This window comes from Colletotrichum lupini, chromosome 2 (assembly GCF_023278565.1).
Source record: "Colletotrichum lupini chromosome 2, complete sequence".
Lineage (NCBI taxonomy): Eukaryota > Fungi > Ascomycota > Sordariomycetes > Glomerellales > Glomerellaceae > Colletotrichum > Colletotrichum lupini.
The window spans coordinates 3,895,006-3,907,858 of record NC_064675.1 but is presented as its reverse complement, the minus strand read 5'-3'; the positions used below and the strand labels follow the sequence as shown (position 1 = coordinate 3,907,858).

Here is a 12,853-nt window from a genome sequence, read left to right as displayed (position 1 = left end):
GAACTATACTCATACAGAGCAGAGCGACCATAGCCCTGCATACCTCTAACCTACTTCCCGCACTTGTGATTCCTATCTAGTGATTGTCGGTCGACTTCTACGAGAAACTGTACTCAGGATATGCCATGTCGATCTTACGCTACGATACTTGCTGCCACGGAAGGGGTTCATTCACTTCATCACTTACTTTCCACGACATGTCTGGCGAAAGCGCAAACTACTCCGATACAAAACCGCCTTAGGTAATTGCGCGGGGTAGGCAGATTTTAATCCTCTTTTTCACTTCATCTCTATTCGTGCACGCCAACTGCCCGCCCTGTGTACGCACTCGCTCGCACAGTGATGCTCCGATGAACGGCAATGGGAGCGGGGGCGAGGTGATTGGCCCGGCGTGCATACAAACTGTGCCTCACCACACCTCACAACCACATCATCCAGCATCACCGAGGACCAATACGACTGTGTTTCTGGCTGCGTGCCTCGGCTTCTTATTGCTCCTCATTACCTCTGCTGAGACTGCCACAACCCCTGGAGATTTCCAAACATTCTCATCCGAGAGCTCTCGTATCTCAATCAACGCCTTCACTGTGATCTACTTCCAAACCCATCCGAACAAACCCCCGCAATGTCTACCTCAGGAACCATGCGCGCCGTTGTCTTCAACGGACCGCGATCTGTATCCGTCGAGCAACGCCCCATCCCTACCGGTTCGCTTGCCCATCTTGCTGCTCCCCGATGAGCTTCATGTCAGCTTCCAGTTGTCACTGACCAGTTCCATAGTCCAAGACGATGGCGACGTAATCGTCAAGGTGCAGGCAACGGCTCTGTGCGGCTCGTGAGGCACTCCTTAGTCCACCGTGCTCCTTTTCCTTCCTTCTCACACAAATCTTAGAGAACTGCATGTTTTCCGCGGCCACCAGCCATCCGAGACAGGCTTCATCATGGGCCATGAGTTCACCGGTACGGTCATTGAAAAAGGCGCCGCTGTGACCTCCTTGAACATTGGTGACAGGGTTGTCTCTCCCTTCACCTCGTCGTGGTAAGTCCTCTTCACTCTCCCGTGCCGAATAAACCTCCAACATGGTTCTCTAGCATGAATTGCTTCTATTGCAAGAACGGGTACACATCCCGTTGCGCTCGTAGCAAGCTCTTTGGCTGCGGTGCGCTGGATGGCGGTCAGGCCGAATACGTGCGTATCCCTGATGCCGACGGAACCGCCATGAAGGCTCCAACCACCATCTCCGACAATGCTCTGGTTCTCATGGCCGACATCTTCCCAACCGGCTTCTTCGGCGCCAAATCTGGCTTCAACTTGCTCAAGGAAGAAGAGAGATCAAACGCCACCGCCGTTGTCATTGGTTGCGGACCCGTCGGCCTTTGTGCCGTGATTTCGGCGCTCGAGTACCGTCCCAAGCATCTTTTTGCCATTGACAGCGTAGACAGTCGCCTAGAGCTTGCTAGAGGCCTCGGAGCCGAGCCCTTGAACTTCAAGACTGATCGTGCAGGCATGGAGAAGCGGATCAAGGAGGTGACTGATGGCCGCGGAGCTGATGTCGTTATTGAGGTTGTCGGTCTGAGCCCAGCTCTTAGAGCTGCCTTCGACATCATCAGGCCATTTGGTGTCATTGCTAGCATTGGCGTCCATAATGGCGAGGTCCGTATCGATCTAAATTTTGAGGCTGCGGTTCGTCTTACTGACACATGATTAGATTCCATGGACCGGTACCGAAGCGTATGGGTGAGTGTGATATTGACAACTATGCGGAGGTTTGGTGGCCTGAAAGGTGCTGACTGCCTCCATAGCAAGAACCTAAGGCTGCAGATGGGTCGATGTCCTGTCCGGGCCATCTTCCCCGAGGCTCTCGCCCTCTTGGAGAAGAAGCAGGACAAACTTGGGTGAGTGCTGACCATGCCCCATGGCTCGGTTTATTCCCGCGCCATTGGGAGCACACATTCGCGCCCTCACTTATCCTCGTCCGGGAACTGACATTGATTAGGTTTATGTTCGACCGCATTATGCCATTGAGCGAGGCGGTTGAGGGATATGCATTGTTCGATCAGATGAAGGTCCAGAAAGTTATTTTCACTCCTTGATTGAAAGCACCAACTCGTAGCGAGAAGATGTCGCCTCCCTACTCAGCATGATAGCAGGAGTAGTATGGAGTTTGCGGTTGCGGTGCTGGAATGTTGAGATAGATATAGGATCAATGCCTTAATTCTGTCTTGGCTTGACGATACCGTCGTGAATGAGGTAATAAGACACGGTCGAATCGTCGTGGACCACGGCAAGGAGTAGTCTCTTTTGACGATCTGTGCCACGCCAATCCCGCTTCTGGGGTCCATCGATGGTGCTTGCTGGATCGAGTTCTCGTGGCAGAGTGTCGATGGAGTCAAAAATTGTAGCAAAAGAACTCAGCGTCCATTGTTCGCCCAGATGCACTGGGAGAACCCACTCATACTCGGGGGCCTGGCTCGAGCGCTTGCCGGCGGTCTGTTCCATTTCCAAGACCTCAATTTGTTCGTCTGGGTGCATGTACAGCCTGTTAGGCGGGAGGCCGGTGATGATGGGACGCTGTCGGCTTTTCCCGTCACTCCGAACCTCGACATCAGTCCAGTCATGCTGATCTCGCAGGTTGCCGAGGACTAGATCGGTAAGGTTGGTTAGATGTTCTGCGGTTGCCATTGCGCCTGATCCAATCTTGATGAGGTGTTGGAGAAACGGAGTTGCTAGGGCGTAATATATGTTTGAGAAGACCAAAGTCACCGAGGAAATTGTTGCGGTTGTCGTTGAAGAGTTCTCAAGGTTCTCAAGACAAGTGGCCCCAATAAGACTGTCGGTATGCCAATCAGAGGTGCTCCTTGGCAAACGATTTGCTGGGTCATCGATAAATGCATAAATATCTATTAAGGACACTATCATGCACGTATAGAGGCTTCTGCGGTACTTTCAGGACCTCCGTGGCGTTTGGTCCCAGTAGGTGCCTACCTACACCTACCTTACCTTACCGATGTAAATTAATCACCCAGTTTAGCCTATGGGTGCAGGCGGAACAGAGAAAGAGGACAAAGGTTTTGGTTGTGGCATATTTGCTCCTTACAGATACTCATATGTTATTAGTCCAGCGCACCTTGTCCGCCGGGTGGATGTAGTCATCGTCATAGGTAAGTAGGGAGCGAAACAATCCGAAGTGTGCATAATATCCATGCCTTGTCAAAGCCACACCTACGTTTCCTATTCTCAGCCCCGCTCTGAGGCTTGTGAATCTCCGTCATGTTTCTCTCCTGGGCCAAGGTGATTGTTTTAGCCAGGCACACAGCAACGGTTCCTCACCCATCCTAATTGGCTTGTCTCACTTAAATCAAGAATGGGATAGTTGGTGTTGATGATTGCTATCTTAATCCATTCTGCGGTACCTATTCCCAAGAAGAAGAAGAAGATATTGTATTTCTTGCGACTTTTTGAACATGAGAGCTGCAGCGGCAATCGTCATTTATACAAGAATGTCCTAGCTTGAATGTCTGAACGAATCCACCGGCAGGCCGGCAACTCAAATTCAAATGCTCTGTGGCTCTCAAGAGTTGAGACAAAACCCACAGAGCAAAGCACAGCTCATCGGCATCCACGGTCCACTTCTGATAATCCTGGTCAACCTACGTAACCGACGGAAACGCGAGCCAACCAACAGCCAAGGTTTGGGGCAAATACGTGCACATACCTCTCAGATCCCGTCATGAGTACGTACCGAAAGGCAGGCTGTGTGGTTGTGTCGCTGACCTCACTGCGCGTGTTGTCACACAATCTGCAGTGGCTGTGGTCGTGCAAAGTACCTAACAAAGTGTATTCCCGGTCCATCGTACGCGTATTGACGTAAGGGTCCAGATTTGCGACGGCTGTTTTGTGGTTCCTGCCCCTAGATCACTTGAGATGGACACCAGCGTTTCCATGCGGACAGTGTCTATTGGCCGTAGCCCACGGCAAACGGGCTCTAGCCTCTGACAGGTTGACAATGAAGCAGCCTGTCACGCCTGGACGGAGAACTTTGGCCGCCCCTCCTTCAAGGCACAGGCTACCATCTAGCAGGGCAGGCATAAACGGGGAGTCCATCCGTCCATCAATGGAAGTCCAATCTTCCTTCCCAAGGTCGGTGCTTATTAGCGTCTCATTCAATTACGCATTTCCCATGTTCCGCCCCTTTCCACCACTAAAGGCCTAGACCCAGCCCCCCCCCCCCCCCCCCCCCAGGACTCTTGGGCACTTTGCTATATCCTCCGACCCTGGCTCAGCATTGTGGCTTGCACTTCTTCCTTTCCTCTCCTGCTTTTCTTCGACACCGGCCCCCACATAACACCTCTTTGACAATCGCCGTACCTTGTTTTATTTTTTTGATTGCATTCTCCGAATCACTCTTCCTCTCCCACGCCGCGCCAGCTGCCTTTCCCGTTTACTAGGTCGGATATTCAAAGATACCCTTTATTGACCCCCGCCGGTTCTTCGTCGCTGCTTCCTGGCAGCAGTTTTCTGCCAACGACTCGGTCTTGCGTGTTGCTGTGTTAGTCTCTAATTATTCATTTCTTCGACAACACCAGCGGTACATCGTTATCCACAAAAGCACTTTGAGTAGGACCTACCGCACCAGCCTTTTCTTTCCTACGCTGTACGTCGAATCGTCATCGATCTTTACAGCTGGTCTTCAACCCAGCATCAGATACTCGAACGATTCCGGATCAGAAACACTCTCGCGGTCGACACACGGGGGCTCGTCTGTACGGATCACACGCCGCACTTGCACCAATCTGCAGCGGGCGATACCGAAACACGTTGCTATTCCTTCTGGGTCAGCAGCAAGCATACGTCTCGAGGGACCGAAGGCCTTGAAGGCGTCTATATCAGACAGCAACAAAAGCTTCTGGAATCCGACGCAATGTCTCGCCCAGATTCTTCACTGGACAGCAGCGAGAAGGACAGGAACGCGCCGCTGGACCACCCTAACTCCGATCAGTCTACAACCGAGACGAAGTTCTCCGAGAGCAATAACAGCAACCTTAATGAAGATAAAAAACAAGATGTTGAAGGAAGAATACCAACCAGTGCCGCCTCCGCTACCGTGGCCACTGCAGAGCACGAACTATACGAACCCTACGACAACGGCTACCACTTCCCACCCGCACACACCAAGTCGCAGTCTATGAAAATTGGCGCAAAAGCGTTCTGGAATTACACCTGCACGCCCCTCGGCTTTTTCGTCGTTCTCTACGGCCTGAATGTCGTTGCTTGGGGCGGCATGCTGTTTCTGCTACTTTGCAATGCGTCCCCGGCAATGTGCTACCCGACATGCAACGATATCAACTCTCCCCGGCGCAAATGGATCGAATGGGATTCACAGATTCTGAACGCTCTGTTCTGCGTCACAGGATTCGGATTGGCGCCGTGGAGATTCCGTGATTTGTATTTCTTGATGCAGTATCGCATCCTGAAGAAACCTGAAGCTCTTGGCCGGCTTGCGGGTATACACCGCGGATGGTTCCGTTTGCCTGGGTCTGACCAACTCCCTGTCCATATTGGCCCCGAAAACGTCATGGAGCTGGCAAACGAACGGCCTGTGTTGCACATTCCGCACCCCGAGAAAGCTATTCCAAACGCTCCCCTCACTGGAGTTCGAGCACCTCCCACAGCAATTTGGAAAATGGACTTCGTCATCTGGTTCAATGTGTGGAACACATTCTTGCAGTGTGTTCTCTCAGGCTTCATGTGGGGAATGAACAGATTCGATCGACCCAGTTGGTCCACCGGTCTTTTCGTTGCGCTTGCTTGTTTGGCGGCTGCCATAGGAGGCTTGATGATGTTCTTCGAGGGTAAGAAAGTGAAGAGCATTGAAGGCGTGCCGCTCAGCAAAGAAGATGAGGAGCGTCTGGCCAAAGATAAGGAGATGGGAGTTCACCATTACAACAACATCAAGGACAAGAAGCCCAAGGAAAAGAAATAGGCTAGTAAAGTGGGATTAAGCCACAGACGAGATACCTATACACGAAGAGTAATACAATACGCAATGACATCTTTATTTGCTGAAAGTGATGTTTATCCTTCCCGCGATGTCACTTGATTTTTGTCAATGGTCAGGAGCACAAGATGATTCCCAGTTATGATGCACCTCATGGAGATCCTAGCGGGCAGGTGGATGCATATATTAACTGAAGATAACAGGGTTCTGAACGATGTCGCCTGCACGGCCTATATCAGATTCCACTCAAGGTTAGAGCGGCTTTGCTATACTCACCAGATTTGATGAAACAAATCCGCTGCCGACCACTTTCAAATGACTTTGGGGTTTTCCTTCTCTTCTTTCACTGACGGGGCAGTAACTGATGTGAGAGAAATTTTCGTTTGGTTGATTTACTCTCTTGGCTTACCATGGCCCACAACCCACGTTGATGGTTAACATCGAGGCTAACCCGTCAGAGTCTCACATGGACGCGTGACCAGCTCCAGAACGCTAAACAACCAAAAGCCTCTAAGGTACTCCGTATTAACTACCTACCTAACCCGGACGCTAAATGGAGTGGAGGTCAGAAGGTGCATAAGGTAGGCACGGGGCCGTGTGCGTCCATTTTGGGGAGCCGAGTGGGTTGCGGAAGTGACATCGACTTTGCTGAGGTACTCTGACACCTAAACACAGCACAGGAAGTACCCGAGGTACGAGCAAGACCACCGGCGTCCACCTTACCCACTGATAAGCGGCTCGTTCCATCACTCAGCTCAACACCTCCGCCACGTCCAGATGAATACGGCCGCTACATCAACCTTCATCTCGACAACGACGGCTGCTGTGCTTGTCCAAAGAACAAATCCCCTCTCCTCCAGCCTCTTCCGGCTGCGTGTTTCCCCAAAGCAGTCTCGTATCATAACGCAATTAGAGGGGTGACTGGAAAAGGATACATTTGGTTCTGCATCATCTCGTCTCTCACAACTCCACCTGCCCACAGTCGTCTCGCTGGTCAAGTTCGACAGTTCGCTCAACATGGCTTCCCGGGCCCTTATTCCCTTTCTTGTCGGCATGATGCTGTTGACAGGCGTCTGCAATACCCTTCTCACAAAGTATCAGGTATGTTGGAACTCCTTGGCTCCTGGAAACCAGATGCTAACTCAGCTTCCCCCCACAGGATATGCAATGCGTCCGCAACTGCGATGCGAAGGACCCCACGAAACGGGCATACTTTAACCAACCTGTACTGCAGACAGCACAGATGTTTGTTGGAGAGATGGGTTGTTGGCTGGTCATCGGTTTGATGAACCTGTATCGTCGCTATGGACCCGGAGCGAACCCCACGGCTAACGGCTACGAGGCTGTCAACCCGAATGATGCCGATAATGCAGATGCTCCTCTTGTCGGCAACGTGGACGGACGCCCGAAGCCTCAAGAAGAGGAAAGCGGTGCTATTCTGCGCGGGCCTCGTATTTTGCTATTGGCGCTCCCAGCCATCTGCGATATTCTCGGTACAACGCTGATGAACATTGGTCTTTTGTTGGTTGCGGCCTCCATCTACCAAATGACTCGCGGCGCCCTCGTTCTCTTCGTCGGGGTTTTCAGCGTCATTTTCCTCAAGCGTAGACTTTTTTTGTTCCAGTGGCTGTCCCTCGTCGGCGTTGTCACGGGCGTCGCAATCGTTGGATTGGCTGGTGCCATCTACCATGAGAACACGAACGAGGCTGACGTCGAAGAAGGCTCCCCCGAGTCCAATGCCTTGTTGACGGTTGTGGGTGTTCTCCTCATTGCCGGCGCGCAGATCTTCACTGCGACACAGTTCGTTTTGGAGGAATGGATTCTGGAAAGGTCATCCATCGAACCTATCCGTGTCGTTGGATTCGAAGGTCTTTTCGGCTTTACTGTCACCGTCATTGGCATGATTGTCTTGCATCTAGCTATCGGGAAAACCGATGCTGGACGCTACGGATACTTCGACATGGCCGAGGGCTGGAGGCAACTTACGCAGAACAGAGCCATCGGGATTTCCAGCATCCTGATCATGATTAGTATCGGGTACGTTCATACTTTTTACCTGACAAGCAGACGACTTACTAACGCGCGCCGTAACAGTGGTTTCAACTTCTTTGGTCTCTCCGTCACCAGAAGCGTCAGCGCTACCTCGAGATCTACGATCGATACGTGCAGAACTCTCTTCATCTGGATCGTCTCCCTCGGGCTCCGTTGGGAGACCTTTAAGTGGCTGCAAGTCGTTGGATTTGGCCTGCTTGTCTACTTTACCTTCCTCTTCAACGGAATTGTGCAACCCCCTTTCCAATTTCGTGTCCCTGACGAAGAGGTGGAGGAACTACTTCCGGAAGAACCCATCGAACACCAGTGAAGAGAAGGGGCATAGTACGGTTTAGTCAGCGGGGTTGCGGTTGGCTCCTTCCCATGGCCAGAGTTTCTGCTCTAGATTGTAGCTTGATTTAGATCAGGTATGGAAGCGGCTGTATTCTAGGCGTGCGAGAATCAGTCACTCAAAGATATGGCTCAGTTGCACTCCACGAACCGTCTCTATTGTGCTTCAACTAAGACTAAATGAGAAAACCCGATGCCATATTTCCCAGCAACCCCGAGTAAAGATCTCCTAACTTATTGGTTGAGCGGGAGGTGTGAATGCTGGCAGACTTTGAGGGATCGGCTGACAACCAACTGACAGGTATATGCCACTCTCACGGAGTCAGATGAAACCCGATTGCCTGGCCAGGCGCTGCGATCGGCCCCAAATGAAGACCGTCCTATACACCAAGAAACGCCGCCCGTATGCAAGGCATCATGGTGCCTTTGCCCCCGAACAAGAACCCGACGAACTGAAGCTCAAACGCCATATCTCAACATAGTATCCCTTCCCCTTGGGGGAGCTTTGCTTGTCACGCGAAAGGTCTAGGTGACGTTGCAAAGAAGCTCAGCCTCAAGTATAAACTTGCCCTCCTTGTACTTCTCCGTAGCCTCGTATGCTTTATCGTACTTCCAGCCAACGGTCTCCTTGCACTGCTTGCAGGTGATATCGCGTACGATGTGTCGTCCAGTCGTCATGTTTCGTTCGCTGGGCTCGCCTGTCTCGATGTTGACGACGCTGTTGAATAGGTATGCTTTGCCATGCTGGCCTCGGAAATTCTATTGTTGACACACTTGTCAGCGCGTGTACATAGATGGCTACCAGAGAGGTGGAGGCGATGTCTGCTTGCGTGGTCCAAAGCTTGTTGGAGCATGCGATGCAGAGCAAGGAGGAGAGAATATCCTGATGAACCATACCCGGCTTATGATATCTTCATGGTTCGACAGATGCGCCTTGCATGTTTTGCAGCCATAGACCTTGTTGCTGTTCAAGTACGTGTTGTACGCCAACCCCATTATGTGCAAAGTCTCCTCCTGCGCAGGCAGGATACGGTGGGAGATGGAACGGTTGTGACTGGTCGCGAAGCCTTGCCACTCAATAGCGGCAGGCAGCTTCGGATTTGGTGCTGTCGTCGATATGCTTCTTGCAAAGCTGCAGAAAAGAAGGAGAGCTTCCTCCTCGAAGCGCTTTACCGAAGGACAGAATGAGGATAACGTGGAAGGGGGGTTTCCCTGGTTGACGTGGTAGGTGTTTTGAAGTCCGGAAAAAGAGCGTAGGGCAGGCGGGTGTGCGGGAGACGGGAGGGGGATATGTGCCCAGGCCGGATGGATGCGGCGAACGCTCAGGTGAGCAGGTGAGGTGAGGGTGCAGCTGAGGTAGACAGGAGAGATAAGATAGCCCTCTGAAGCGCGCCCGCCGTGGACCCTCCTGAAATCACCAGTCCGCTGTGTGACGGACGTCAGCAACGTTCGATTTCCTTGGAATGGGGACCGAGCTAAGCTGGGCCTCGGAGGGAAGCACTGGGGTCAGGCTGGGGCCAGGCTGGGCCACTTTTCGACTGTGTGCTCAGTTAAGCCTAGAGACCTGTTGGCTATTTGGCTGTTTCCGTCTTGGGCCGTCAGGGTACAAATTCAAAAGATTTATTCATCAAAGAATGCGGAGGACGGGGAAGGGTTAGAAATGCAGCAGCTTGTCTAGCTGACAGAAGGCAACGGCGGAAGGAGGGGTCGGTGAAGAAGCCGGGGATGGTTGACAGGGGACTTGGCACTGGGAGTGCACTGGTGACATTCCGACGATGATAGGTACCTTAGGTAAGGCAAGCTAGGTACATTGAGCAAAGCCTCGGAACCAGCACACTACGGATACCTACCTGAAGGGAAGGTAAGTTACGGAGTAAGGTAGGCTGGGTTTCAGTGACGTATCTTGCACGGGATTCCCCACTATGTCTCTTAGATACATGAAATATGTGTGAAACATGTGGTATCACATATACATAAAACTACGGTCTAAATCGATCCCCTATATATACATTGAACTAACCCGTTGTGCCTCGATCGCCAGGTAGGTACGGTAACCTCATCCTAATAACTCACCCTTTGCTCTTGTGTTGACTTGTATTGCTTCGCAGCACATGGAGGTCGCCTGATGCAAAACCACTCGAAACCCTATTGCGTTTCTGCTGCAGTTGCGCAAATATGCCCTTTCCATCTTACCACGAGAAAGCCTCTTCGTTGAAGTCAATGGCTGAATCATGCTGGCGGTCGCGAACGGCGCGGCGCACCTCGTCGCTGAGAGCGCCAGGACCGCAGACACTGATGCCCATGGTTCCAACTTGTGACTCCTGCTCAGCCTTAATGAGCGTCTCGATGTTGGGGCGTCCAGGGAACATTTGAACAGTAGACGAAGGACTGTGAATCTCCTTGGTTGACCTTGGCCGACTGACGAAGAGCATGATTCGGAGAACATCTCTGCGTTTCTCCATGGCCAGGATCTCCGTCATCCAAGGGCGAATCCACTCGAGATGCTCAGGACTCTGGATGGTCCAGATGAGAATAACTTTTCTTGCGGCGACAGTTCCGTTCGCATAGCCGGCGACGAGATCGCGAACGTGAGGTACCTGATGAGTAATGCCAACACCGCCAGCAAACAACATAACCGTACCATAAGAGCGCATACTGTGCAGTCCGCCATAGGGCCCCTCCACCATGCATGTCGTAGTCATTTTGCCCTCAGGACAAGCAGCGGCCTTGCGATACAGTGTGTCGGTCATTCCAGTGCGGGCGCGGATGATGAAGGACATGGTGGTCTTGCGCATGGCGAGAATGTCTTGACGGTTAAGGGACCCCTTCTCGGCCATAGGATCCTCAGCCTCCTCGCTCCAAGCGACGGAAAAGGGATGAGACTGCAACAGGCTGAGGGACGGCATGTACATGTAGGCATGCTGGCCGGGCCCAAAGGTCCAGGGTCGAGCCATCGTTACCGTAACACGGCATGCGTTGCCAGGAAGAGCCTCGACGAGGGCCTTGCTGCCGCCGTGCCCGACATTGCCGTAAAACACCCTCCAGGCACGCCAGACGCGATCACCGCCCCAGAAGATGATTACGGGCCACATGTACTTGAGCTGGGGCAGGGCCTTCATCTGCAAGTGGTACCAGGTACCAACAACAGCCGTGATAGCGAGCAAAATGTGAAGGAACTTGAACGTCTCGTAAAAGGCGTGTCTGATCGGGCTAGAAGCCTGGATTCCGATGGCCACGAAAGCGCAAGTGGCCTTTCATCGAGGTTAGTCTCATTGCCTAAACATCGTTTGACTTAGGGCAGTTTCCACTTACAACAAAACCAAAGAGCAAGAAGGGAACGGTCGTTGCTGAGGTGATAGCTGCCTGCCAGCTGCTCTTGTTGGCAGTGTTGGCCATCCAAGCCAGCGTATGAGCAAGAGCCTCCAAAATGACAATACGGCCGAACCAACGATGCAACAAGTTGAAAGTATCGAAGGACATGCCAAGCATGGGAATCAAAGGGTTGTTTCGGCCACCCATCAGGAATAAGGGAATCTACCATCCGGTTAGTGTTCACTGTACGAGTGGTGTCTCAGGGCTGGCCAGCACAAGTTTCCTTGATATCTGAGACTCGCTCATCAGGATAAGCTGTTCACGACTCACCATGTTCACAACAGCCAAGGTACCAGTTCGGTTTCTCAGCTGCGACGCAGCCGCGGCAAAAGAGCCGGCAAAGGGGATGTTAATGACACAGAAAGCGATGTTCGTGGCGAAGTAACCGGCGAGGAACAGAAGCTGGAGTCGGCTGGGGAGGGTGCCGACATTAATGGCAGAACTGAGCTGGATTTCGCGGTTATGGCGCTTGCTCATGACCGGGGCGTAGAGGATGTTCTTCTTCATCCAGGAGACCTTGGAGTCTGACTGGGCAAAGTAGCGCTGGTTGTCGTTGTTGAGACAGGCAACGGTACGAACATATCTGACGATGACGGTCCATACTCTCCAAATGATGACGGCTGCGGCAATGGCAGCGCAGATGTAGTACAGATAGTTGGAGAGGGAGACGTTCTCGTTGGCGGCATCGATAGCCGCCTGTTGCTCCTCGGGAGACTTCGTTGCGCCTCCAGCGGCCATGGCGAAGGTTGAGTTCGAAGATATGAAAGGCTTAGACCAGAAGGTAAAGAGAGAGAGAGAGTGTGAGGTTTTGTTGACCCGTCGTCGTGATTGGTTGTCCTACTTCCAATATCCCCCAAGTTGCACAGCAAATTCACCGGAAGTCGAAAGAGAAGGTAGCTCGTTTGCGCGTTGTCGAGAGTAAATCGCCTACAAGGAGATTGGTCAAGGCGGTTAATCAGACACTAAGTCGTATAGATCTGGTGGGGATTGTCGTTTTTCTTTCCCGTCTTTTGGAATATATCTCGAAGCCGGCACGATGGGTACTTCCAAAAGGGGTGGGCCAGTGGAAAGAAGCGTCAAAAAAGTGCAGTCAATGCAAT

General features: G+C 52.2%; 6 protein-coding genes across 6 annotated transcripts; 3 read left to right on the top strand and 3 right to left on the bottom strand.

The window, feature by feature from the left end:
* Window positions 1–625: 625 nt before the first annotated feature.
* On the top strand, window positions 626–2,094 carry CLUP02_03498 (alcohol dehydrogenase GroES-like domain-containing protein; the record flags this gene model as incomplete). The annotated part of the gene is made up of 7 exons (XM_049282518.1): window positions 626–707; window positions 781–835; window positions 893–1,039; window positions 1,144–1,654; window positions 1,710–1,738; window positions 1,804–1,896; window positions 1,998–2,094. The coding sequence occupies 7 exons, from the start codon at window positions 626–628 to the stop codon at window positions 2,092–2,094; spliced, it is 1,014 nt and encodes a 337-aa protein (XP_049139661.1).
* A 118-nt stretch (window positions 2,095–2,212) lies between these two features.
* Window positions 2,213–2,683, bottom strand: CLUP02_03497 (uncharacterized protein; the record flags this gene model as incomplete). Its single annotated transcript, XM_049282517.1, has 1 exon — window positions 2,213–2,683. The coding sequence occupies one exon, from the start codon at window positions 2,681–2,683 to the stop codon at window positions 2,213–2,215; it is 471 nt and encodes a 156-aa protein (XP_049139660.1).
* Window positions 2,684–4,922: 2,239 nt separating this feature from the next.
* On the top strand, window positions 4,923–5,984 carry CLUP02_03496 (uncharacterized protein; the record flags this gene model as incomplete). Its single annotated transcript, XM_049282516.1, has 1 exon — window positions 4,923–5,984. The coding sequence occupies one exon, from the start codon at window positions 4,923–4,925 to the stop codon at window positions 5,982–5,984; it is 1,062 nt and encodes a 353-aa protein (XP_049139659.1).
* Window positions 5,985–6,185: 201 nt separating this feature from the next.
* CLUP02_03495 (uncharacterized protein) lies at window positions 6,186–6,746 on the bottom strand (the record flags this gene model as incomplete). The annotated part of the gene is made up of 5 exons (XM_049282515.1): window positions 6,186–6,220; window positions 6,276–6,339; window positions 6,409–6,445; window positions 6,537–6,664; window positions 6,723–6,746. 5 exons carry the CDS (start codon window positions 6,744–6,746, stop codon window positions 6,186–6,188), a joined length of 288 nt encoding a protein of 95 aa, XP_049139658.1.
* On the top strand, window positions 6,553–8,361 carry CLUP02_03494 (uncharacterized protein; the record flags this gene model as incomplete). Its single annotated transcript, XM_049282514.1, has 6 exons — window positions 6,553–6,563; window positions 6,680–6,691; window positions 6,754–6,830; window positions 6,982–7,100; window positions 7,159–8,036; window positions 8,094–8,361. 6 exons carry the CDS (start codon window positions 6,553–6,555, stop codon window positions 8,359–8,361), a joined length of 1,365 nt encoding a protein of 454 aa, XP_049139657.1.
* Window positions 8,362–8,906: 545 nt separating this feature from the next.
* On the bottom strand, window positions 8,907–12,491 carry CLUP02_03493 (ferric reductase like transmembrane component; the record flags this gene model as incomplete). Its single annotated transcript, XM_049282513.1, has 9 exons — window positions 8,907–9,140; window positions 9,184–9,292; window positions 9,358–9,806; window positions 9,853–9,911; window positions 10,027–10,121; window positions 10,455–10,526; window positions 10,575–11,632; window positions 11,694–11,915; window positions 11,970–12,491. The coding sequence occupies 9 exons, from the start codon at window positions 12,489–12,491 to the stop codon at window positions 8,907–8,909; spliced, it is 2,820 nt and encodes a 939-aa protein (XP_049139656.1).
* Window positions 12,492–12,853: the final 362 nt, after the last annotated feature.